The 27,142-nt window shown below is 34.3% G+C and overlaps 3 protein-coding genes and 2 long non-coding RNA genes across 6 annotated transcripts; 2 read left to right on the plus strand and 3 right to left on the minus strand.

Moving 5' to 3' along the window:
* Positions 1-2,511: 2,511 nt before the first annotated feature.
* LOC102626909 (ATP-citrate synthase alpha chain protein 1) lies at positions 2,512-6,458 on the minus strand. 2 transcript variants are annotated; one of them, XM_006483839.4, is made up of 13 exons: positions 6,291-6,458; positions 6,080-6,211; positions 5,509-5,685; positions 5,220-5,381; positions 5,016-5,096; positions 4,516-4,567; positions 4,297-4,411; positions 4,103-4,184; positions 3,625-3,720; positions 3,412-3,513; positions 3,062-3,178; positions 2,868-2,984; positions 2,512-2,789 (listed from the first exon to the last, which is right to left on the minus strand). In XM_006483839.4, exons 2-13 carry the CDS (start codon positions 6,176-6,178, stop codon positions 2,718-2,720), a joined length of 1,272 nt encoding a protein of 423 aa, XP_006483902.1. In that variant the 5' UTR covers positions 6,179-6,211; positions 6,291-6,458; the 3' UTR covers positions 2,512-2,717. The 2 variants fall into 2 exon arrangements, with proteins under 2 accessions (XP_006483902.1, XP_006483903.1); XM_006483840.3 differs by having other exon boundaries at positions 6,080-6,187; positions 6,291-6,457.
* A 2,794-nt stretch (positions 6,459-9,252) lies between these two features.
* Positions 9,253-12,274, plus strand: LOC107176854 (uncharacterized). The gene is made up of 4 exons (XR_008054350.1): positions 9,253-9,559; positions 9,944-10,315; positions 10,405-10,500; positions 10,863-12,274. It is a non-coding gene; the product is annotated as an uncharacterized LOC107176854 (long non-coding RNA).
* Positions 12,275-13,646: 1,372 nt separating this feature from the next.
* Positions 13,647-14,690, minus strand: LOC127901917 (uncharacterized). The gene is made up of 2 exons (XR_008054249.1): positions 14,469-14,690; positions 13,647-13,874 (listed from the first exon to the last, which is right to left on the minus strand). It is a non-coding gene; the product is annotated as an uncharacterized LOC127901917 (long non-coding RNA).
* A 3,972-nt stretch (positions 14,691-18,662) lies between these two features.
* Positions 18,663-21,882, plus strand: LOC102626619 (uncharacterized). The gene is made up of 6 exons (XM_006483838.4): positions 18,663-18,945; positions 19,296-19,378; positions 20,423-20,509; positions 20,652-20,800; positions 20,916-21,047; positions 21,391-21,882. Exons 1-6 carry the CDS (start codon positions 18,795-18,797, stop codon positions 21,578-21,580), a joined length of 792 nt encoding a protein of 263 aa, XP_006483901.1. The 5' UTR covers positions 18,663-18,794; the 3' UTR covers positions 21,581-21,882.
* A 220-nt stretch (positions 21,883-22,102) lies between these two features.
* On the minus strand, positions 22,103-27,085 carry LOC102626320 (uncharacterized). The gene is made up of 9 exons (XM_006483837.4): positions 26,623-27,085; positions 25,493-25,844; positions 25,139-25,172; positions 24,660-24,863; positions 23,900-23,989; positions 23,181-23,246; positions 23,010-23,101; positions 22,878-22,925; positions 22,103-22,422 (listed from the first exon to the last, which is right to left on the minus strand). The coding sequence occupies exons 2-9, from the start codon at positions 25,813-25,815 to the stop codon at positions 22,305-22,307; spliced, it is 975 nt and encodes a 324-aa protein (XP_006483900.1). The 5' UTR covers positions 25,816-25,844; positions 26,623-27,085; the 3' UTR covers positions 22,103-22,304.
* Positions 27,086-27,142: the final 57 nt, after the last annotated feature.

Consider the following 27,142-nt stretch of genomic DNA (forward strand, 5'->3'; position numbering starts at 1 on the left):
ATAGAGAATTAATAAATGTAATATTATTATATTTATTTTAAAAATAATAGTATTATATTTATTTAATATTAATAATAATAAATAGTTTATTCTAAGAAAATATTAATTTTGTACTAAATAATATTATATTATTATTTTATATAATAATAAATTTAATATAATTATATAAAATAAAATAAAATAAGGTTTCATTTTGTATTAAAATTAATAATTTATTGTTCATAATTAAGAATATTAATAATTATAATAAATTTAGAAAAATATAATAAAATAAATATTATTCATTAAATATATTTTTTATTAGTTTTGTAATTAAAAACTATAATTCTTTAAATAAGGATAAAATTGTAATTTGAAACTATTTACTCCCAATCCAAGACAAAGTAAACACATAAATTGGATTCTGATCTCTAATCCATACTTCCATTCCAGTGTAAGTAAACAACCTACTCCTACTCCCACTCCACACTCCCAATCCTAGGATTCACACTCCCAATCCTAGGATTCCCACTCCTCAGGATTCCCAATCCAATCCAAAAAGTAAACGCTACCTTAATGTGAAGTTATCAGTACAACTCAACTCATTTCTGCTCGCATATACGCTGAGAGGAAGATGAGGTTGGGAACCGTCTCATAAATAAAAGATCAATATATATATATATATATATATATATCTCATTGAAGAAAATAAATGAAAGGATAAAGATGGGATTAGATGTCATTTTCCACACAACGAGTGTACGGTTCGTGTATGGAGGCTCAGAAAACCTTCAATAGCTTGGATACATTTTAGACAAAAAGATCAAACAAAGGATTATACTTAAAATTTTCACAAATCAGACTGGAGCCTGCCTCTATTTACAAAGACCACTCTAATTCTCTTGTCTGTATTTAATTATTTTATGAGTTTATATGAATCCAAAATCCCGGTTTCTCTCAGTCATATATGAGAAAAATTAGTCAAAATAATTTATGATTTTTATATTTTTCAAGTGTTGTCATCTCTTAGATCCGGACTCTGAGCAACACAAAAATATTCTTTCTATGTTTTTTTACTATATTTTCTAAACACATGATGTGGTAAGTAGTGTAAGAAGTTATTTGTTTTAACACTTACAGTTACAGAAAGGTACAGAAGAGTCCATTTCTTGGTTAGATTTTGAAATTGATTTGTGATGCTGCAAGCTTGTTTTCGTGGCTAAAAAAGAAAGTAGAATGCTAACCATGGACATTAGAAAAATATCTATAACTCTAGTAGGTTCCCCTAATTTATGGGGAAAAAAAAAAGAAAATGATTTCTTGCTTTGGTTGAGACGCCGCAAACTTGGACTGAATTTCCTTATTTTAGATTTAAAAATTTTCCACAAGTCGAGCAAGTCCAAAGATAGGAGATAAAGAGATGGGTTTTCATATATTTTTCCATCTATACGAATTATATTCACAAGACCCTCAATAAAACAATCAATCAAAAATATTCTGATTCGTCTTTTGCTTGTTCTAAAAGTTGTTACACACTTCGCTAGATAGGCTAGCACGATAATAGTTTACTTCGGTCAAATTCGGTGTGCCCAAATTTTCCGAGTTGGGATCCTGTAAACACTTGACTTTACGCAAGTGCCTAGCCCTTTGTTTCTACCATTGCAATGCTACTCGTTCAAAGTGGGATGACGCCAGTTGCAGCTGTTGTTGCCTCCCATAAACCTTTTACAACAATTTATTTTCATCATCTACTAAACAAAGTGAAAAAAGGAGAAGGAAAAAAAAAAGAAAAAAAAGGTAAATGAAGAAGGTACATAACAGTGGGCCTCAATGCGAACATAAGATGAAGGAAAGTTCAGATCATATAAGAAAGGCAAACACGTCGTTTTAAATTAGTAGCAATAAATTATAAAAGCTGTAGTGGATACTAAAATAATAGGACCTCCGTGTGATTCGTAAATAAACCAAATTGTTGTACCAGCAAAATGAATTCACGTTTGTGATTAAGTAATATACGCATTTACCATTGAGTTTTTGGTTCAATAAAAGAACCTTTACACTTATAATAGTGAGAGCAAGAATTTAAGCCTTCATAAAAATTTTATAGAGTTTAGTTTCAACTATCTCTGAATTATCAAATAAATGAGTGGAAATAATCTTTTTCTTACGAAATATGAATGAAATAAACACCCTTCAAATATTAAAGAGGATTTAAAAAAAATCTAAATAGTAGACAGTGATTCAAAACATTGATATATACAACATGAGGAAGTTTCAATTGTATAATTTGATTGTAAATATTAATTATAATATGTGATGAAATATAAGTAACAATCTTCTTCTGTATAACCGAATTTTAAAAAAAAAAAAAAAAGTAATGTGGGTGTTTAATCTTAAAGGTTGCGCAGTTTCTGCCGAACAGCCACGCGCCATGAGCCACCTGTGATTTGTGAAAAGATAAAGCCAACGGGGCTTACAAGGTATGTAAACAAGCAAACAGACCACACATTCATTCAAGCATGAAGACCAATACGAGTTAGAAGGCTACTTAAATCTTTTATTATGGTGACACTACAGACAGAGATCAGTTTTTCATCCTCATTAACCATATTTTGAACTAACATTACATACTGAGGTATCTGATACAGCAAAATTGGTACAAAGTAATGATGATGGATACTAGAAATTTGCAATGACAATGGCGTGAGTGTGAAGCATTGAAGAAAGGAGTTGATAGCTCATGCAGCAGCGCTAATGCACTCAATAGCCTGTTTGCATATGCCAGTCATTGTTGCTTCGGGCCCATAAACCTATAAGAAGAGAGGTTATTTTCATTTGTCAATCACAGGTAGAGAGGATATGTTCTGAAAATTTTAGGTCAAATATACCTCAATGGGAAGGCCAATTTCCTCTGCGAGTGCTCGCATTTTTGCAAGGCCCCTCTGGTAATTAGGACCTCCTCTCCTCACATATAGGTGCATTCTTGCTGCTTTCAGCTTCGATTCCTGAGCAATAAAAATTTCGTCATGAATTTTCCACGTCAAAAATGAAAGTGATGAAGTAATTAAGCCCAACAATCTACCTTTTCCTTCAGGGCTTGGATTATGCCATTGAATGTAGCTGCAACATCAGTGAAGTTAGCTATTCCTCCTCCAATCACAAGGGCTCTCTTGCGACCATCAGGATCTGCAGTTGCACACTGCAAAACAATTATGTGTTTAGTTGCACAGCAAAGAAGGTGTCTGATTAAACATCTTAAAATATGTTCCAAATGTTCATCTAACATTTGGCAGCCTTTTATTTCCTTCCTATTTAAGCATTCACTAAGTATGCAAGAGTTAGCATTAGTCGGTCACAAGTAATAAAATGAAGTGCCACCTGTAGAGTACTATATATCACTACAAGACTAAAACCAAGAGGAGATGTCCATACATCAATTACAACTCTGGCATATTGCAAGACCTCCCCCTCGTTGGGTGCTCCACTGTATTCTGCATAGTTACCGAGCTCTGAGGCATAGCCAAGATCTCCAACCTGATTCGGCAATAATCATTCATAAACAAATTAAAAGCTATTGGGATGAGAAAACACTCATTGTTAACAGAAAATTTAATCCTCTCCCCTGACTAGAATGAGAACCCATACCGTATCAGCATAGATGACACTTGCACCTCCTCCAGCTACCATAGTCCAGATTCGTCCTTTTGGGTTCAAAACTGTGAATTTCAAAGATGCACTTGTCTGCAAGCAAAATATAGAAAATGTTATAAACTTTATGTAAGGTTCACAGGATGAAGCTATTAAAAGAAAAAAAATTGCAATTTATAGAGTTGTTATAAAGGAACACACAAGCAGATCAGCAAGGATTATTCAATGATTAAAATTCAGACAATAGAAACTAGAACCACAGACAAGCAGATATTTGGACGAAATCTATACAGTTAACATAATTCTCAACACTCAATTATGGATTCAGGTTGACTTGGATAAGTTAAGAATGTTAATTTATCACAAAGAAACGAGAAAACTTAATATATATGACTCAAAATTTTCCTTGAAACAAGGTGATCAAAAGAGAGAGCAGATTTCATGTAGAGGTCAGGCATATATCAAGCTGTGGTACCTTTTCATCTAGATCATGTATAAAGCTTTCTGTAGCACTCATTGCTCTTCCAAACGGCAAGGGAAATTCAATATTGCCCCACCTGCCAAAAGCAAAGTGTCATTAGAGGATACCAAATGTGACAAGGTGCATGTTAAATACACTAGTTAGTACCAAGCATTTTATGTGGGAAATACTCATGGAAAAGAATATACTTTTTGAAGTTCTTGAAAGCAGCAGTGTCATCCAGCTCTCCTCTCATATCCAATGGATAAGGCTTTCTATCAACCAATGTAAAAGGATTCATCTCAAGGAAAGTGAAGTCAAGATCTAGCAAATACAAACTTGGGAAGTTAATGGCCAATTCTAGCAATGAATATATTTATCATTGCAGATTCTGAATACCATGAACTAGTCAAACATCTATAAAGTACCTTGAAAAAGAGTGAAAACTGATTTAATGAACTCCTGAATCTCTCCTCTGATCTGGTTACACAAGCATAATTCATGTTACTTATTTCAAAATATATCCTAAAATCATTGAGTGTCAACAAAGAGTAAACAAGCTTTCGGTGGTAATGAGTTAAGTGATTGAAAAGTATGTATGATATATTACATTGATGGTGCACTAAGCTACATCAGGAACTGATTTTCTTTTTATTTTGGTTTATAAATATTGGAGAGAAAGGGACTTATAGACAAAGGGGATCTTCTTTTGGACAAATAATATTTTGAAATCATAATGGGTATCCCATATAATACTTATTCCTTTAATACTTGCTTCTGTTTTGGCTAAATATCTAAGGAAACTCATTATACGTAATTGTTTGTCTAATGCTATTTGGGGGAAGAGCGTGGGAATAAAGCAGCATTGAGGACTTAAAGTTCAGGAAAGGATAACCAAGGAGCAGAAATAACCAACTAGATCAATTACCTCCAAGGGAAGGGTAGCAACAAGCGGAGCCGAGGTTTCAGAAGCAAGGCATGCACCTGTTGGGACAAAGATAGTCTTAACCTGGACAAAAGATAACACCATTCTAATATTATGATTCTGCAGGGTAATTAATGCAGGAGATAAAAGACAAAACATAATATGGCTAACAGAAAAAAAAAAAAAAAAAGTTACATTCCTAAATACCTTATCCCAGTTCTCCTCAATTTCAATTCCTCCGCATTCTGAAAAGCTTACGCTGCATCCAAGTCGCTCTGAGACAATATTAAGGTAAAACTCCTCATTGTGCGGGATGAAAGGTTCAATGATGAATGTTGTTATAGGTCCTTTACATCCACTCATCTCCATCTGCAAAACAAGATAGTAAAGTGTAAGCTCAATGCTTTAGTGTCATGTACAGCTAACAAAACAAACGAAAAAGTCTTAGCTGAAACGGAAAAACATTATGAAAACTATGATTCCAGCAGAAATATACCTCTTTCCCAAGGCACTCTTTCACAAAAGTAGCAGCTTGAGCTAAATCCAGATTTAAAGCAACCAAACCACTCTTCCCACGCTTTCCAAACAACATGTCGGGTTTCACAACTAGTTTACATGATGTAAGCCAGGGTTCCTTTTGTGCCAGCTCATCGAAATTAGTTGACTCGGTAACCTAAAGGACAAAAACACACTGTCGAAACTCAATATATAAAACAACATAACCACAACTGCCATGACACAAATCACCAATCCAAGATTTTACTAATTCTTTTAAATAGACCTAAATCATAAAAGACCAATATGTAGAGATGCTTCTAATCCAAATGGATCTAGCTTCATATAACAGATTTTTATAAATCTCTACATGAAACTGAATCATGCAGGCAAATAAAGTAACAGCTAAAGTTAAAATCTAAATCATGGATATAGACACAATATCCTCAAAAATTTTAAGAACTCAACAAAATTCGAAACTTACAAGTAACACATTACAACGAGTACACAACAGAGGCTCAAAATCAATCAAAAAACATCCGAAAGTCGAAAAGCCATTAAACTGCACTCACTTGTGCGGATTTGATAGGCAACTCGCGACCAGAGAGCCTCTGGAAGTGCTCCTTCAACAATCTCTTCGAATCATACTCTCTGATCTTCTTGCGTGCCATTTCTCAGGCCTGATTTTCACCAAAACGACAAGTCTGACAGATCCACATTGCAAGATCAAATTCAAATCAATTTCATAGCATATCAGATATCAAATTAACTAAACGAAAATACCTTTCGAAAATAGGCAAAAACGACAGCGCAACAGATATATTTTTCTGAGCAGGTAGGAAGCGGAGAACACAACGCTTGAAGCTTGAATGTCGATTTGGTGTTAGACGCGAACTTGTTCGAGTATTTATATCAACGAGAACTTTTTTTTTAAAATAAATTTTTAAAAGAAATCCGAAAAATGAGTCGGATGTGAGTGGTAGTTTGTGCACTTTAGCGGGAACGAATTAGCGAACTACCTACACGCTGAACGACACGTGCCGTACGGGCACCCTTCTACCTGTTCATAAAAAATCATGTATATTGTGGATCTGATCAAGTGTAACGCCGAGTAAACAACAATTTTTGTACAGTTGCAGTATGTATGGATCACCGTTGATTTATTCTACTTTTTGACTGATGTGGAGTCGAGGGTTTTTAAAACGCTACCGTCCAAATGTGGGAACTTGTTACGTAACAAATTGGTTGTGCTGGTTTGAGTCTCGTTGCTTTTATTCGAAGCAGATTACAAGGAGCGGCATCTGGCCTTGTACTATGGATGCAGCCTGTCTTTGTCGCATGTGTCGCGTGCTTTTATTTTCACAACTGTTGAATTTTCATTAAATAACTGTACAAAAGTTATGTATTTTATATTATTATGTAAAGGGCAGCGCTTAACTTACATTTGATGTAAGTAACAATTTCATAACATGAACCGTTGGATTTTTTAATTTGCAGATCCAACGGGTGTAGTGAAACATAACGTAAAACTAAGTTCGGGTAGTGGTTGGAAATTCATTTTTAAAAACAAAAGAATGGCTACCTGCTAAAACGGTTGTTGAAAAAAGGAAGCAAAGGGGTTAGTCGGTAAAGAAAATGTTAGATGGCAATGATGAGTGACAAGTGGTCACCGGAAAAGACAGAAAATTGAAGAAAGAAGCTGGAAAATTGAAGAAAGTGACGAGTGGTCGCTGGAAAAGCCAGAAAATTGAAGAAAGAAGCCGGAATATTGAAGAAAGTGACGAGTGATCGCTGGAAAAGCCAGAAAATTGAAGAAAGAAGGCGGAAAATTGAAGAAAGAAAGTGACGCGTGGTCGCTGGAAAAGCCAAAAAATTTATTTAAGAAGCCGGAAAATTGAAGAAAGAAAGTATAGTAAATAGGCTTTGAAAGAAGAAAGCATTAGAAGCAGCAAACGAGATAACCAAAATCGTATTCCATTATTTCATATCACAAATTACGGAAACCTAAAAAATTACAGCCCCATAAAATCGAAGCTACAGGCGCTGGAATTTGGCAGAATTTGGTGAAATGTGAAGCATCATCTTGTCAAGTTGTCTTCACCATATAATTTTCGTAACATCATTCCTTGTTATGGGTGGGGCGTGATTATTGGAACATGGTGATTTGGAAAAATTCCAGAATTGATCCTGCTAAAAGCATGATAGAGCAAAGGGAAGAAAGTATCCGTGAAAATTGCATCAAAGTATTAACAGGTGAACCGGAGTTAGATGAAGTTGCCTTTTGTCGTGAAGAGAAGAAGGCAGAGGTTGAAAATAGTGCAGAAGATAAGAAAAACGAGCAAAACAATTACGGTTTCATTTCGTACTTGTAAGTAAGATTCTGGTATTCGTTTTAAACAACGCATTGGAGGTTAATGTTAATCGATATGATTGTAGTGTTTGAATTTCAAGTTTAATTGTTAGGTTAATGGGTATAAGAGAACATGTAACATATTATAAGTTTGTAACGTAATTGGGAAATTTAATTGATATTATGAAATGCAATTGATTGAAGATTGATAAGATATATTTGATATTTCAGTGGTATTTTTCATGTAGTTAATGTAATTTATAAAATGATAGATCACATGATGATGATAGTGAAGAATGATCATAATGGAAAATAAGAATAATGGACAAACAACCATAATAGGGGAAAATAAGGTGGATTAGACATAATATTATGGCTCATGGGGTCACATTGTTTCTATGTAATTTTTTGTTATCCATGTCAAAATATTATGTCTATATTTTATTACTTTGTTGAAGAAGCTATATTAAATTTTTTAGCTATTGTGGAATTTAATTTCGCTCAAGTTGCAAGCTAAATAGTATTGAATATACAATTATAAACACAGTCGCATTAATCAATGTATTGGCTTCCTGTTGCAGCTTTGGATATACGAATGTGTAAATATACTGGGCCACTTATATGGACGGGAGTTGGATGAAGATCTTGTTCCCCGAATGCTTCGATGGACTACACTGACTCAGCCAGATAATGCAACAAATAGATTGCATCTTATGTCAACAAGAAGCAACTGATTGTCTTCTGTACCGGTTACATTAGAGCCATCGCATAAAGAGAAAGATTGTAGCTACTACAAGAGTCTGATTGAAATTACTGGGGCTGCACAACCGGTCCAGATCGTTGATGGCAACTATTCCAAGCATGGCGAAGGACAAAATACGGTACAGGCAACATCAGCTGTCGTTGTAAGTATACTGCAAATCCCATGTATTCCGTTTAAAATTTCATTGAGCCTGAATATATGGTAGATGGAAATTGGAGTGATTCTGTCAATCTCTCTTCATAACATAAGGATATAGACATGCATCATACCAACCATGTATATCAGGAAATAGAGTCTGTTTTAAAGCATAGGGTCATAAAACCACTGACAAGTCTATAATATTATTCACTTCCTTCTTTTACTAAACAGCAACATTGCTCCAAACAAACATAAAGACCGATTGATGATAGTATTCATTATCAACAGCTAATATTGTAACAGCCATGGTAATATATGTTGATATGGAGGAAAAATATAAGCATACGACTGTTAATAAGGTACCCACAAAGAAGACGCTCTAACATCTCTATAATTTATTATTGCAACAAACGAATATGATAGCAATTGTTGTTCGAACTTCACTGGAAATGAGTTGAATCATCAAGACCACAACCATAACTTGTTTTATTTGTTACAAAAATATCCACTTTTATATGCAGTATAAGATCGAAATTATAAGTAAAACTTTATTGATTACATGAGAATGAAGATAGCACTGTGCTACGACAAGGAGGACTAACTCAGATCTTATCAAACATGGTGGCTGCAGCAACCTCACAATTGAAGATTGACATAATGACAGGTATTAAGCGACTGAGGAATAATATAGCTGAAGAGCTGGAAATTCATTACAAAATACTGATGGAATAGCTTAGAGAGCAAAGGGAAATTTTATGCCAGAATGAAGAAGCTCCCACTGACATTAATGCTGATAATCAGGTTTGGGATAAGCTGAAATTTGGGTGGCATTAAAGAGACTTAAGGCATTTTTATCATTAATTCAAGGATAATATAAGTGTTACAAGGAATTAGTAATAAAGTATAATTATAGTATTATCCTGTAGTCTTTAGATAATCCACGGTCAAATATAATAATAAGTTATGTTCTCCTACGATAGGCAACAGACAACATGTACACATTATGCTAGTGATGTTCTAGGCATTAACAATAATTGTTACACGATAGCTTAAATTGACCAAATCAGCGTTTGCAGACCAAGATAGTTTAATGTTATTATTGCACGATGAAAATCATATTATACCCAGCAGTTTGTAATAATACTTACATGACACCCGACAGTAACTTTGGCAATTGAAAAACAGGGGGTGCAGTTGGAATATGATAGCAGTGATGTAAGGGCCCAACTGTTTTCAGTTTCATCAGCAGCAGCCATTCGGCGAACCAAGGGATTGCACAAGAGAAGTAGATTACAGCCAGCTGATGGGGCTGTACAAATCAGGCATCGCTTGCCAGTACCAGTTAATATTACAGGCCCTTTCACAGGAGTTCTGCCAGCAGTGACAACAAAAGTAGAAGAACTGGACTCAATAGAAGCAGAGGCCAAAGCTGAATACCAAAGCTTAATAGACATTCAGTTTGAAGGGCTAAGTGTGAGAAATTTCTATGAAGAAGTGCTTTTCGTTGATTCTAATTGGTTTCAATCAGTGGTCCAGGGTGATTGACTGAACAATGATGTAAGTTTTAAATTATCTCTTTTGCTCGTTTATAACGAACACAAGAGAGCTTACTAAATATAACAAATGTCATATTTGTTAAATTTCAGCACTTGAGTGTTTACCTTAGGCTCATTAAGCAGCGGCTGATCAACTCCACAGTTTGGCAGGAAAAGCGGTGCACTTGCATTGATACTGAATTTTGGGTAATGAATTTCTTTTTGTTAAAATAATTGAATTTATACTGTGACATTATCATTCTACTTTACTTTGTATTATGGTTTTATTGACCATGACCTTCGCGGCATAAACGTAATTTGGAAAACTTTGATACTTGTGAACAAGTTTGTGTTATATCCATTATATATACATGATTACTAAAAGGGTATGAAAGTGTTGAGTTTTTAAAGGAATATCAGGAAAATCATAGATTACAATACTTACAAAAGTAATAATTTATTTTGGGGACGTGGTTCATCATCTGTAAATAGTTGTTATTGTTATGTACACATCCCATGAAACATGTGATTGTGTTGATGGAAATTAATTGTGCGCTATAACATTGTAGGTAAGTGTTTCTGGGATTTGGACAAAGATGGAAACATCACGCAAAATGATCCACAATGTGCAGTTTGATGATTATCTAATTAATAGATTCATGATGGGGGAGAGACCTTGGTCGTCTGTTGACCAGGCAAGTAATCTCTATAGCCAATTTTCATATTTGCCCTGTCATTTGGTACACATCCATCATAATGCTATCATTGTTATGAATGGACTTTGTTCTTATATGTGCACAAACATGGTTGTCATTTCATATGCAATTGTTATAAAGGTTGCACAATATGCTTCTTGTCATATTAACAGAATAACAGGGAGAGTATACAGACATCAGGATAAATTTAATGCAAGTTATTAACAAACTAGTTATATTCACTTTTCAACAGTATTCTGAACTGGTTCTGTGGCATTTTCACTCACTTTCACTCCTAAGGCTGATGTTTATATGACCTTATTTATCTAGTGAATGCTAATATATTTGTTGCAGTTTCAAATTGAGAGGATAAGTAAAATTTTCCTCATTATGAAATATTTAACAGTTTGTTCATTTAATCAGACTTTATATCCTTATGTATATTGCCTGTGTATTACAATATCTCATCAAACTTATGCACTGATTTCTAAAAGAAGACATACTTATACATGTCTCTCATACTTTATCATACAATGTATTGATTCTAGTCAACTAATGTAATCTTTACAAATTTACCTTTCAAGGTATATATGCCCATCAACTTAGGTGGCGCACATTGGGTTGCAGCAGAAATCAGTTTTGCCGAAAGGCGAATTACGATCTATGATCCTCAAACAGAACTTATACCAACTGAACAAATAATTAAATGGATTAGCTGCTTGAGAGAATTGTTACCCCGATTGTTGATTGCTTGCCCAGGATTCCACAGAGACTGTCCAATGCTCCGTGTTTCCACTGATCCTTACGACGTCGTTAGGGTGACTGCCGGCGTTCCCCAACAGCGACCTGGATCTGGGGACTGTGGTGTATTTGTGCTCAAGATAATAGAGTACTTATGCAGTGGATTTCCTTTCAATTTTGGTCCTCATGATGGCCCTCTTCTCAGGCACAAGATAGCTGTGTCTATGTTAAAGGATTAAATTGTCTGACTGTTAGCACAAGTATATGGTTGGCAGAAGCATGACCACATTAAACTCTTGTTGGGTATTTGTATGGAAAGGCAGTCTAATTTTAATGGTATGCACTGTTGGCCTTTTGATTCAAGTTCTGTTTTCCATTGTATGGGTAACAAAACTTTGTAGCCACCAGTATTTTGTTGTAGCTCAGCTGTCTTATTTATGGACCTTATTGTATATTTTATCATATTATCGAGTATTGTGTTACAGTCTTTTGTTGGATCAACTTCAATAAAATGTTATGTAGTAATCTTCTACTTTTGTATTGCAGATATACTTGTCAAAATGTTTTTTCTTTTGCTTCAACGTTGTTTCATGTTAACTTAATGGCTTGCGTTCGGTTTTTTCTTTTAACTCCATCCTTTTTCAAGTACTTCATTTCTAAAATTTTTTTAACCCGTTACTCCATTTCCAGTTGCATGATGCACAATCCTATTAATGTTATGCTGCACATTTACTGATAAACTTAACTCATACGTTCCCTCATAATGCCTATTTTCAATTATTTGACACAACATTCATGTCTTTGCAAAGGAATTTTTTATAGCCTAATGAAGTTTATCGGGGCCAAATAATGTTCGGGTAGCCATAAATTTCAAATTTGTATACAACAGAGTTACTGATATTTGGATGTAGCCAAGCGTCCTCATTTTTACATTTGTCACAGTTTTTAAAATTAAATTACGAATTACACACTGTAGTCCAAGAAGATATTAAAGGAAGTATAATATTTTTAAGTCTTATTTTCGCATTTCATACTTATATAACATTTGAAATAATTATTAAAGCATCTAATCCCTAATTCAATCGAATCGCACCTACAAACTATTACAATATATATATTTTGTTAATAAATTTCAAGTTACACATACATTTATAGTTTTATAACACTTCTAATTGACCAAAAAAATTCCTGAAATTAAAATACATAACATAAGAAGCTCCATGTTTTATTTACATATCGGGTAAGACATGTATAACAAAACTTTATATACATATACAAGTTCTACAATATACACACATAAACGTAAAAACAACATTTCCCATGCTGCCTTCTTCCATTCTGTGCATCCAGTTCTGCAATTTTGTTTCTCTTTCAAAAAATATTTCCCAACTTTGCCTCCTGGGACGCAACCCACAAACTTCCTAATTGTTGCATTGACACATCTACATTTGACATTAACCAAAAGTTCCGTCAAATTACATATCAACCAAGATAATAACAAAAAATTTTCAGGAAATATGCAATGGCCAACGTCATTGTTGGCCTTTTTTTCTCACCTTCTCCAATTCTGCATTTGTTCCTAGATGCACCGCTTTTTTCATTCTTAGGTGTCATAAATGGTGATGGATCATGTAACTTCGGAGCATAACTCACTAATGTATCGAAAGATTTTTGGCGCTCTGTCAGCACTGCACCCACTCTTGCTTCTTATTGCATCCCTAATCTAAATAAACAAAATATTCTAAAGCTCCATTTATGTAAATGCTAATAACAGAGTCAAAATTTAAACTTTTCCCTTAATTTAGCAAGGACATCAAGGTTTCAATTTGTTAACTGATTTATATATTCTAGTTTTGATTTACAGATATTGCAGGCATTGCGTTGAATTGTACGAACTGCACAAAATGGCACCGCGAATAAAAGGAAAATATTGTACAGAATAGAATATTTTCTATATAACTCCTATATATTCATCATACTCTGCGAAAACAGTGAGAACAGAACAAAAGGAAAAAATAAAATTATTAATTCTACAGAACCCCTAATAAGAGAAAATATTGTTATGGAAAAATGAAATTAAGAAGGTATTTTAGCTTCTTTCCTTCATTCTCAGAGAACTACAACGTAACATGATTCATGGTGGCTCTGAAAAACAACTCAAATCATAGATACTAAACAAACCAAAGTACAGATGCACAGCAGCAGAAGCTAGCAGCGGCATACAACCCTCATTTATATTAATAAATAAACCAAACTACAAATACTCAGAAGAATAATCCAGCAGCAGCAGATTAATCAATCACCAGCATACAAACCTCACATATATTCATCATGTTAACCAAATATATGGCCTTGTTGGCTCTGAATAACAAATCAAAACAGAGATACTAAACAAACCAAAGTACAGATGCACAACAGCAGAAGCTAGAAGCGGCATACAACCCTCATTTATATTCATAAATAAACCAAACTACAAATACTCAGCAGAAAAATCAATCACCAACTTACAAACCTCACATATATTCATCATATTAACCAAATATATTCATCAATTTTAGCAAAATATTTCCGGGCTAACGCTATTCAGACATTTCATCGAACACTTGATGAATATGGTCCATTTAAGACTTTCAAGCAGGATAAATTAATTATACTTATAATTGCGAAACCAATCTATGATATTACTCCAACGGAAAAAAATAACGACATATATTATAAATTTTTCAAACACTCTCTAACCTGTGAAACTGCAGCTCCCCGTCATTTCTCCATGTACTAGTAACGGACAAAACTCTGAAACCATTTTTTTCCCCCTCGATTTTCAGCCTTTGTTCAATACAATCAAATATAAAGCTATATGAAATTTTCGAATATTTACTTGCAGCCGCGAGCTGTTGCTTCTTCAATAATCCTCTTTCAAAAGCCGCGTAAATTTTTTCTCTTTCCAAATTTTCCTTTCTTTTCAAAAATTTTAGTGATTACCGCCTTACCTTCAACCGGCTGTAATGATGAATTTGTGACCTTGACTTTACCGTTGACCCATTTTGCAACTTGTTTTCATCCGGTTGCAACAACATTTTATTACTCCCCCATATTAACACGTGTTCCACTTACAGTAATTAAATAGTCATGTCAGTAATGTTTCTTACATAAAATGTAACGTAAGCTTACCCAAAGTAAAGTAACTAAAGTCTTGTTTTAATTATTTAATTTCTGTGTACGGAAAGCACAGGTTTCCGTTGGTAACGGACCTCTCTTCACGGTATATATATATTTAAAGTTTTGAATTTTAAGAATTTAACTATAGATCATTAGCAAACAAAAGATTTGTTGCTAATGATATTAATATTATTATGTAGAACTCATGAAAAATATTTTAACAATATTAAATCTGATGTCAACAAATGTCAAAAAAAATTTAACCAAAGCAATGATAGTCAGTAGTACATTTTGTCGACGGCAATAATCAATTACAGGTGATAGTTAAATGTCACTAATAAATTTATTAAATGAAAGCTATTAAAATACATTAAATAAATCATTTAAAATTTTAAAAAAGAAAAAAAAAACAAATTAGGCGAGACCCAAGCGAGCGTGGATCTCATTTTAGTGCATATAAAATAATGCAGACCCTTGTGTTCACTAAATATAGTGCAATCAAGTTTGTACAGAATCAACAAGCGTGTAGATCAGTTGATATATGGCTGTTTTAACTTAACTAAGATCTTCAATTCGAGTCTTGAAAATGTAGATGAATTAAATAGTTATTGGGAGAGTTTTACCATCCTGATAGTGCAGAATGCCAAACATACCCTTTATTTATGACATTGACTTAGATAATTGGGTTTTAGTATTAAAGATTGACAACTAAGAATAATTTGTATGAAGATTTGCTCCCTTTCTATTATTATGCTATTTGTTTTGTTCAAGTAATACTCTCTTGTTCCCAATGTTGAGGAATTGAGATTTCTTTAAATGACAAAGGGGTCGATGATATTTTAATAAATTGCGGAATTATTATGTATTTCAGCTGTCATAGTATCTCATATATAATTCATTTATTAGGTTGTAAAAATAATATATTAATAAATAACAATCAAATAGGTTATTTCCATGCATGTGACAACAAAATAATTGCGATAATAATTAACAAAAAATGATTTTAGCAACATATTTGTTTCTTCAACTGGCTTATTAAATATATTGTTAAAATATACATTTTATGTTTTAACAAATATATTAACTAATTTTAGTTTTATAAAGGCATTTAATAATGTATTTTTTTGGGTTAGTAGTTTAGTATTACGGATGAAATTTGTCATTATTGATCCAAGTGACAAAAAAAAATTCAGCAAGGGATGAAAGTGTGATGCTCCCAATTGGTTTTATTGTATTGCTGACAAAGTGAGACTTTAAAGGATTATATTCGTTTAATTTAATGCAGACGATTTCTGAATGTTGACGTCCAGTAAAAGGTAGATAAATCACGACTAAAGTAGTGGATTTTCCAATATTGGTATCTATTTGTTTTTGAGAGAGGTGCTGCACGACGCATACCAGCAACAACACACAATGTGAATCAAAATGTTGCTGGCACATCTCCACTGAAACGGAAAGATTTAAGGTTTGGCACATACAATATATTTTCGGGTAATTTTAAAAAATCCCCCTGAGATTTGGGCTTGTTGCAAATAGATGACGAGAATCTGTTTATTTATAAAAAATTTCCTACCGTCAGTTAATTTTAATATTGACCGTTAGTTGACTATGCAAAGACAATATTACTCTTAACAACAGTTTGTAGACTGAAATAACTAAAAAAAAAAACTAAAATTATTGGCTATTTTACCCTCTTTAAATTATTGATATTTTCTTAAAGTTCCTACAAGAAAGATGAAATTAAAAACTTGAAAAATCCTCTTTAAATTATTGATATTTCCTTAAAGTTTCTACAAGAAAGATAAAATTAAAAACTTGAAAATGAAATAGTCATAATCTTTACCTATGATATTGTAAATCTTTGGAATTGACAAGAATAAAATTGTCAAAAAATAAGGTTTGTGCTTTTCGCGCTAATAATTTTAGTTTTTTTTAGTTATGTCAGTCTACAAACTGTTGTTAAGGACAATATTGTCTTTGCATAGTCAACTAACGATCAATGTTAAAATTAACTGATGATAGGAGTTTTTTTTATAAATAAACAGATTCTCGCAATCTACTTGCAATAAGCCCAAACCTCAGAAAAGGTTTTTAAAAATTACCCTATCTTTTCTCAAGAAGTTTGGCCCACGCTTATTTGTATTTTTCTTGGTCAATAAATGATCACGATAATATAATTTAAAATAGTAATGTTTCATCAACGAAATAGAAAACAAACTTGCATACCTCACCTTCGCAAGTGTACTGTTGTTTGTGAAATAAATGAGACGACGATGTATTTTATGCGAGATAAATGAGACGATGATTTATTTTAGCTCAACCCAAAAAAATAAAAAGGAAACATAAAAAAAAAAATACATGAGGTTACTCATAGTTAAGAGGAGAACTTGATCCTAGTGGTTCACCAGAAGGTTACCAACCCAACTAAAGAGTATAAGCTTGAAGCTTTCATCGATGAAGCAGGGCCTAATAATAAAATAATAACGAGCGAATATCCAAATTTGAAGAAAACGGAGGGCGAATGCGCTTGAAGATGGTATAATCTCTCCCTCTCGATTTGAGAGCCTAAGAGCAAGAGCATTTTTAAGATTAAGGGAAGAGGTGCGATCACCAAAAAAGAATAGAACGGATTAAATTTGCATAATATTTTTAATGGGTTAAAATCTATATATTTACTATATAGGATCTATTAAGAATTTAAATTTAAAATATATACCAACTAATAGACATGTATTATTTTTATATGTAAAAAAAATATAGCTAGTCTCACTAATACTTAAGAAAAAATACATATACCCTCCCGCCCCAATCAACAGACGTGCGGGTGGATTCTATTTATTATAGGTGTGTTTGGGAGTCCCTTTATTATAGGTGTGTTTGAGAGTGATGTGTTTTAACTTTTATGTTGCACCTGTTGTGGAGTAAAAGCTACAGCTATGGAGTGGAAGTTGGAAAAAAAATATTTACTAAGCTGCTAAAGCCCAACTATAAATATTATCAAACACCTTAATAATTAAAATTTAACAACCTTACTACTTCACCACACTCTCAAATTTGTTATATATGGACTGTCAGGTAGAGATGGCAAAACCCCGGGCCGGGTCCGGGTATTGCCATGACCGGACCCTGCCCGGATGCAACCGGTCCGGGTCCGGGTCCTGGCCGGGTTTTAATCCGGGTACCCGGATTTTATAATTTTTAATATTTTATGTGTATATATTTTTTATTTTTTGGTAATTTTATAAGTTTTAAATTTATTTCAATAAAATTTGACATGAAAATATAAACTTTAAGTGTTTAAAACTTTATATATGTATAATAAATAAGTCAAATAAATATAAAATATTTAAAATAATATATATTTTATAATTTTTTTTAATAAAATCCGGGTTCCGGGTTTATCATGTGATGCCCAAGACCGACCCGGCTTCATACCCGAGCCGAGTATTACCCGGCCCGCAATGCCCGGGTACGGTCCGGGTCCGGACCGGACGGGTATTTTTGCCACCTCTACTGTCAGGGTTCCTTCGAAACCGGAGCCACCTAAGTGAGAACATTATTAAGTTCGCCATCCGGGGAAAGGCAAAATTAAAAGCCCAGGAGGATCTGCGTCCAGAGCTAATGGGCCACGCTTAAGGATGTAAGCCCAAAATGTCTCATAGCGGTCGCTTTTTATCGCGTTCTCTGCAAGTTATTGCTGTGTGTGTGTGCTTGTTTACCTTGAGAGGGTATTATGGTCTCTCAATATATATGTTCTATTTAGGTTACTTTTGGACAGTTCTGAGAGTTTGGGTTATCGCTTCAAATTAAGCCCCGTTTGTCTTCAGTTGGTTCAGACAGACAAGTAAGTGCGTAGGATTTTGAATCTGTAAGTGTGACGAAGCGTTGCGTATATTATCGTTCGTAATGTGGAAGTTACCAGAAGGGATGGAACAGTGGAAGAAGGATTTAGAGGAGTGGTTGAATCGTGGAATTGAATTTATCAACCAAATTCCCCCAACTCAGCTCTACATCGCTTGCGCCGTTTTGCTCCTAACCACCGCTCTTCTCTTACTACGTGAGTCCCATTAACATTACTCACTTTTATTCTTCGTAATCGCTTCGGTTTTTCAAAATTATGCTTCCGCTGATCTTTAGGGATTTATAATTTCATTTGAATTCTCAAACTGCGCTCACCTTGGATCAATTATGATTCTTTTGTTGCATTCTCCGATTGAGCAACGAATTTTCCAAAACCATCTTTTATTTTATTTTTGTTTAATCATTGCATTAACTTTTTTTTTCCCTCCTTTGGGGTCACCTGTTTGTACAATGGTTTTTTAATATTGTTTAAAAGAGGAGAAATAAAATGGATAGTCTGGAATATCTTGGATGCTAATGTGCTCAATGGCTTGTTTTACCTTGCAGTTCAAGTGTTCAGACGCAAGAAATCTAATACCATTGTACTTGCTGGCTTAAGCGGGAGTGGGAAAACTGTTCTGTTCTATCAAGTAAGTGTATTTGATTTTATTTTTTTTCCTTTCAGCTACTTGTGGAAAATCTGATAATGGAGCTAGGTGCAGGTGTTTTAATTATTCCTTATTGCTTGTGTTTTTACATGAATGAGCTCCGAAGTGAGGTTTGGCAGTGTTTAAGAAAGCTAGCTTACATTCTTTTTTATCAGAATTTTCTTATCTTGATCTCTTAGTCTTTTAAGGTTTACGCATACAAAGGCATGCATTCTTGTTGTTTTTCTGTCTGAGGTCTCTTGTTACTAGTTATTTGACCTCCGCTGGCAGATATTGCCTTAAACTAGGCAATACTATTTTCGATAAAGTAAGAACGGGAAAATACCTACAGTAAATACATATGTACAGTGAAATTCCAAAGGAACTGAAAAGAAAGATGCAATTGATGTATATGAATGCCAAATTTAACTTTCTTTTATCTCTTTGCATTTTTCTCTAATATTTCTTATCTGAAAAAGTATTTGTTTTCCGGCATTGATTGCTGTGGGAAATTTAATCTTTGTCGATTAAGCTGGTGATGTGGTATTGAATTTTCTGGTCCATGTGTGAGACATAGATGTTGAGTTGGCTGTTGAATCTTGAATAGAGTACTGAGGCTTGATTTAGGAAACTATGGATTTGACTGAATTCCACAACGTGGCCCTTCTGTTAAGTGGCTTTGCAGCATTCTTTTCATAGGAGAGGTTAGGTGTCCCAACGTTTAGGTTCTAAGCATGTATGCAGCTTAGATCCTTATATGCATATGAATCGAGATTTTGTTAATTAACTGGAAATTTTTCAACCTTCAGGGCAGAATATTTAGAATATTGATCTGAGTGTATGGTGTAGATTACTAGATCTTTTGTCTTCTCCATGATTCTTATTATCAACTTCTTTCTAGTTTGTAATAAAACTGCTTATCTGCCAGTGCAATGATTATTTTCTATTTCACAATTATAAAATCGATATGGTTGCCCATTTGTGACTGCCACCTGGTATGTCTTACAGATGTTAATCTAACTATCATGACATGTATTTATGTGTTAGCTTCGGGATGGTTCGACCCACCAGGGTACTGTTACATCAATGGAACCAAATGAGGACACTTTTGTGCTACATTCTGAAAGCACTAAGGTGATGTATCTTATTTGGTCTACTTTTATATATACAGAAATAAGGGCATTAAAAAGTTCATGGTGTATGAATTTCATTATTCTCAAATTATGCTTCATCTTCTCTAACAAGAATTGAGCGGCAATTTTTATATCCTTGGCAGAAGGGGAAAATAAAGCCTGTTCACCTTGTTGATGTTCCTGGTCATTCTCGTCTCCGACCCAAACTAGATGAGTTTTTGCCTCAAGCAGCTGGCATAGTATTCGTTGTGGATGCCTTGGAATTCCTACCAAACTGTTCTGCAGCTTCTGAGTAATTACAAGGCCTTATAATGCAGCTTTAGGATGTCATACATTCAATATACACTTTTACAGTACAACATGCTGTCCGCAAAGATACTATTTTTTTTATGGTTTTTGTGCAACAGGTACCTGTATGATATTTTAACAAACTCAACTGTTGTCAAAAAGAAAATTCCAGTTCTCATCTGTTGTAACAAGACAGACAAAGTGACGGCCCACACCAAGGAGTTCATTCGGAAGCAAATGGAGAAGGAAATGTATGTCTTCCTAGTATATCTCTTTCTGGGTGTTTGATATTTTGGTTAATTACTTTCTTACCAATTTCCTTTCAAGTGTTTGGTGGGATCTAAATTAATTAGGATGTATATTTGCATATTTGCAGCTAACAACCTGCATAAAATATTTTGTCCCTCAAATTGACATGTATATATAATTGATCATTGAATGAAATATGTACTTGTGGCATGTTGAGTAACTCTATGCTATTTGTTGTTGTGTCATATATGCTGAAAAATGTGATCACTGAAGCATTTGAATAAATTTGGCATCCTGAATCTCTGATTTAATTGTTTTTATTCATTTCCTGTAACCATTTTACAGCGACAAGTTGCGAGCATCCAGAAGTGCAGTATCAGAGGCTGATGTGACAAATGACTTTACTCTTGGGATACCAGGACAGGCGTTCTCATTCTCTCAGTGCCATAACAAAGTTTCTGTGGCTGAAGCTTCTGGTTTGACTGGCGAAATATCTCAGGTGGAACAGTTTATCAGGGAACAGGTGAAGCCCTAGGCGGTAGTTCCAATTCATGATATCTATGAACATTTTGCATTAAAGCTGGCTTGAGTATAGCCTCATGATTGTTGCAAACGGCAAAGGAAGCTGAGAAATCCAAGGCAAGTGGAGGAAACAAAAAAAAAAACAAAAAAGTAGTGGAGTGCATTCTAGTTCGAATTAGTGTTTTGTCAGTGGATTTTGCTTAAACAATGAGAGTTATAAATGGACATTGCCTGGGTAATTCCAGTGATTTGTGATTGATATACTTTTGTATCTGATGATTACGGCAATTGCAAAAAAACTTCATTCCTGGAAAACTAACTAGTTAACAAACAGATTTTTGCTTTCTTTTCTTATCTAAGCGCCTTTGTGATTTTGAAAATCTTGGGGTACGTGTTGAAGAATAGTTTATGGTTAAGATTTGATTACCAACATCATTACCTCATATTTAGTCATTGAGCGGTTGAAACAAACTATAACCTCTGAAATAATTCACAAGTACATATTTACCCAAAAGAGAATTAGAAACGAAATGAATACAGCTGCGAAGGAAGATTTTGAACATGCTTCATTCATCAATGTTCTTGCAAGAATTGAATCAATAATACTGATGCGGGTATCAGTACTACACCTGCCCCTAAGAATTACAAACTTTACAGTCATCATCAGCAATCCATCAAATATGGGAAAGGCTTGATTTATTTATTTCTCTCAAAAGAAATGGTTTGACTAGGATCTCTCATTTCAGACATCGATAAGCCTCTGGGAATGATCTTGACAACCAAAAGTGTTTCAGCCTAATTATTAGAGCAAAAATGCCGTAGCACGGGAGATGCATCAGCCCTACACCAAAATACCTGCCCATCATGGCAAAACAGTTGGATAAACATTAGTATTTAGTAGAATTTATTTTTATTTTGTATGCATTCATCCGATCTTCAATCATTGAACCACTAACAGTCTCCTGTTTAACGAATGTAGAGGTGCTGCCATTCTTTTAATCCTTTTCATTAAAGAATCAATGTCAACTACATATCAACATGGCAAAGCACCGAAAATAACATTTCCTTCTGGCAAGGAAAATAATATGCATCCTCGTTTTGTGCTGTTGTGAAATATATGGCTTGATCACTATAGCAAATGTTTTGCAATAAAAAGGAACATGCATGGGTTAGTAACAAGTTGGGATTTTTTTTTTCTTAATCTTCCATTTATGATGGTTGTTCCAGAGATGAGAGAAGGCATATCATAAAAATCATACCTATGGTCATAAATCAATATATAATGCTGTCAGTAGTGGTTATTTACATACCATAAGGGAGCAAATGGGGATGACAAGTCAAGAAATGCATAAGGCCACCTGCAAAAAAGCGTGACCTTAGTACGAGCCATTGAGTAATTTTCTTTAATGTAAATAAGACAATAACTTTAAGAAATACATTACCAAATTGAAACACAAGCATGAACGATCCACTGGAAAATGACAAAGATAACCGTCCACAAAATAAAATAGGCAATTCGAAACAGAGGGAACCGCTGAAAGAGAAGGTTTCATTAATCAGAAAAAATGCTTAGAAGAGAATAGGAGATCACAAGGCAAAAATAATCAACGTACCAAGCAATTTAAAATTGTGTCTCCAAGAAGGAAAACGGCATTGACTGAATGCATAGAAACAATCAGCTGCAGTTGGAAGGTTAGCACAGTTATCAAATGAAGGGGCTTTTATGTGAGAGAAAAGTAATTAAACTCATCTTGTAAGAATAAAGAGAATGAAGGCTCTAATGTATGAATAGACCAGCTAGGTTTTCTATGCCCTTCTTTCATAGCCAAAACCGATTAACTGGAAAAGGAAAATGAAGTAAGATGTCTCCTAAATTGTACAACACACACAATTAAACAACCCCTCTACAATGGTTGTTCACTGGTTCAACAACTGGAGGAAAATTATAAGATTGCATAGAAATAATTAAACATCTAAAGGATACATGCTTATGGGAGTTCTAAAACAGACTAGTCACATCAAAAACTGTCTCCATGTTCAGTCACAAATCTTCCTTGAAGGGATTATATTCGAGGTTACTTCATGCATTTGCGCTGTGGTTGAAATTTGATAGCTACTGTCAGCTCATTCCCCACACCATCCCGTGACTCACAATCTTCTTTCAAGTTAAACACAGGCTGACCTCAAATGATGCTAAATCTTTATAGTAACAAAATTTGCACTATTAGAAAGTCAATTTCTATTGAGGGATTTGACTCCCTGTACAGTTGAATATGGAGGTCAACAGAGGGAAGTAAATAAACAAATTGGACAATAAGCTAGTAGTACTTACAAAATTCAGACTGAAATCTGCTGATGTTAAAAATGGATAAATAATGAGCCAAAATACAGAATCGGTGAGCATCACAGCTCCAGCACTCGTCTATTCATCAACACAAAAGAAAACAAATGGAAATAAACTCTTGTAAGCACACATATGAAATACTGATATAAAACCAATAAAAACATGCTCTTCCAGCAGAAGGGCAATTTTGGCCAATAATGTGACCAGAATTGTTTGGTAAATAATCAAAAACCAGACAGCACCATATTAAGGATGCTTAAACAGTTAATATCACCCAAATTAGCAAATCCCCAACCTCTAACAACAAACAAAATAACTCACTGAAATGTTGGCTCCACCCACGAGCATGTACTAGGTTGTAGGTTTGGACAGAGCACCCATCACTTTACCAATTAACTTGTTTATCTTAAATTTCATTCATGAGAGCCTCGTACAAGTTTCACCCTGAAATATTTCCTCGGTACTTGTTTCTTTTATAACAAATTAAGGCTAGAAAGGCTCAAAAATACTATTTAATCAAGGAGCTGCTTTTCTATGGAATCAAAATGATTTTATTAGATTATATTTGCTGATTTGGACACAAACCAAACTAGAGTAGATTTTGACTATAAAGCGCCTAAAATTTGCAAGGAAAGTTCTTATAACTTGTCTTTTGGCCTATAAACCAAAGTGGGCAAGTGCTTTACCTCCTTATGAGCTATTGCATATAAAGATACCACAGCAATTGTTCTTTAAGGAAAAAACTTGCCTGAAAAACAATCTGAAAGACATAACCCAATGCACCAGCAGTCCTACGAGCGTGAGGTTCTTCGTGGGTATTGGAGCTTTTAGATACAACGGATATGTCTGCAGTTTCACTGAGTGTGGGAGGCACGTAGGTGCCTCGCTCTGCATCTAATTGACGATGATCACGCCCATGGCATAATCCGTAGATGGAAAGTGAAGAAGCAAGCTACAACACAATCTGAGAGCATTAGCAATTTATTCACAGTAACATTCATGTGATTTGAAACATAAGGTGCTGCCACTAATCAGAAACCAAGTGAAGATATTGCACACTGACAGATTGATGATTATTATGCTGGAATTGAAATATTATCTGTGGAACTGGATACCAATTATTTATACTATCCTCAGACAGGCAGATTTAGTGAAAACCAAATCCATTCAAAACTTCATCACTAACATATTATCACAGTGCACTGATAGACATGAAGCGAGACATACCCCAAAACAGACTGTTACCAGAGTAAATGTCCACCTGTTCAGCACAAGGGAAGTAAAATAATCAGAAACGTGCATTCAGGTAAAATAAAATTTCTTCCTCTCTCTTCTCATCAGTTCAGTGGGTACTCAAAAGACCTCTTGCAGTTCACAAATCCAGTAAAAATTAAAGCAGATAAAGCAAAATTATGCTGACTACAATATTAACAATATATGTTCATGTTTCTGGCTCTTCAGAACACCCTCTTCATAGATAAAATTCCTCAAAAGGGGTTTCTTGAAGTATGTTTAGTGTGCAACATAAAACTACAAAAATGGAGTGCGCAAAATAAAACTACAAAAATATAGATGACTTACTGAGTATAGAAGTAAAATATACCACCTCCAGAAATAAGAGCATTAGCAGTGATCAATGCAACAAGAACTACAAAAGCAAACACTCTAAAAGCAAGCAACCAAGCAGGATGGATTCCTTTGAGACATGTGTTCCAAGCTTCATCCTCATACAAAGTCCCAACTGTTTCTTGCTGATTTTCTCTCCTTGCAGATTCTGATTTCCTGGACCCTTCAAATTTCCATATTATAATTGATGCTGAAACCATGGTGACTAAGATCCATAGAGCACAGAGGAAAAACCTCCAATTCAACCAATAACTTAATGTGGTTGTATCCGCAGTCATAACTGGCTGCCAAGTACGCTTCGAGGATGCTGTTAAGAAACCCAAAATATTACTTTTACCAACTCCTACACTCATTGTATTTTCAGATTTATATCCCTAAGTTCAATGTTGAACTACAATTGACACTTTATACTATTATGCAGATGAATTTCCAGTAGTAAAGCTTTCCCCGACACACCACCCCCACCCCCCCCCCCCCCCCCCCCCCAAAAAAAAAGAAAGTGAAAAAAATTATCATAGTGAACAATAAGTAGATGAAACTGATTGTAACAGAGAAAAAGGGACGAAAACAATAAACAGTAAAAAATAATTTTACAAACAAGATACAAATACTTGATGAGAAGAATAAAAACTGTGAACCAAAAAAAAAAAAAAAGATTTAATGGGCTATGAACTAAAATCCTTAAAATATTGATTTATTTTATAATTTGGAAAAAGAATATAATATTAAACTAGTTTATTCAAATCCTGTTCACAGTAATATAATATTGAACTAGTTCATTCAAAACTTGTTCACGGTAAAGAACTCAATCCAACCACCATTATTCTTGAAATGAAACCCCATTGAAAAAACTTCAATTCTATGGATACGTGTGTGTGTGTGTGTGTTTATTCAAGCAGAACAGTTAAAAAGCATGCAAAGAACAAGTACCATAACAAAGAGGAGTAGTATGGGAATCTTGATATATACAAATGAATTCAACTGAGATGCTTACTTAAATGGGTTTAAAACCCAATAAAGCTACAATCACATTAAATTGAGCAAAAGTGTCAATTTGTAAGAAAAAGGACAAGTGTATTACTTACAGTTTTCTACAAGTGGTCAAGCCCAGATGAACAGTTATTCCTCCACGTTATTAAAAGAAAATGTTTTGCTTCTTCTTCCTCTCAGTATGACTGCATCCAACACAGAGAGACAGAGAGAGAGAGAGAAGAGAGAGAGTAGAGATGTAAGAGGGTAGCGTGTAGTCACAGTGACGTCTATCTGGGGTATTATGGTCTTTGAAAGGCTCACCTAATAATATTAATTGGGTAGACAAGATAAAGCAAACTTCAATAGAAGAATATGACCACCATAAGAGAGGGGAGAAAAAAAGAACACACTATTTCCATGAGTATTTTTCTAATTTTTATTTAATTTTTTATTCCATTTTTTAATAAGCTAAGTTTCTAGAGCAGACCAGTTGCTTGCTGCCGTACGACTTTAGTTTGTCAACGTGGGGACGACGACAACATGAAATGGTGAAAATGATTACCTGTCATACTATTACTATTAACCACCCAACAAAAGAGGAGTAAGCATGTCTGCCAAGAAGCATAGTGAGAA

Source organism: Citrus sinensis, chromosome 4 (genome assembly GCF_022201045.2).
Source record: "Citrus sinensis cultivar Valencia sweet orange chromosome 4, DVS_A1.0, whole genome shotgun sequence".
NCBI classification, from domain to species: Eukaryota; Viridiplantae; Streptophyta; class Magnoliopsida; order Sapindales; family Rutaceae; genus Citrus; species Citrus sinensis.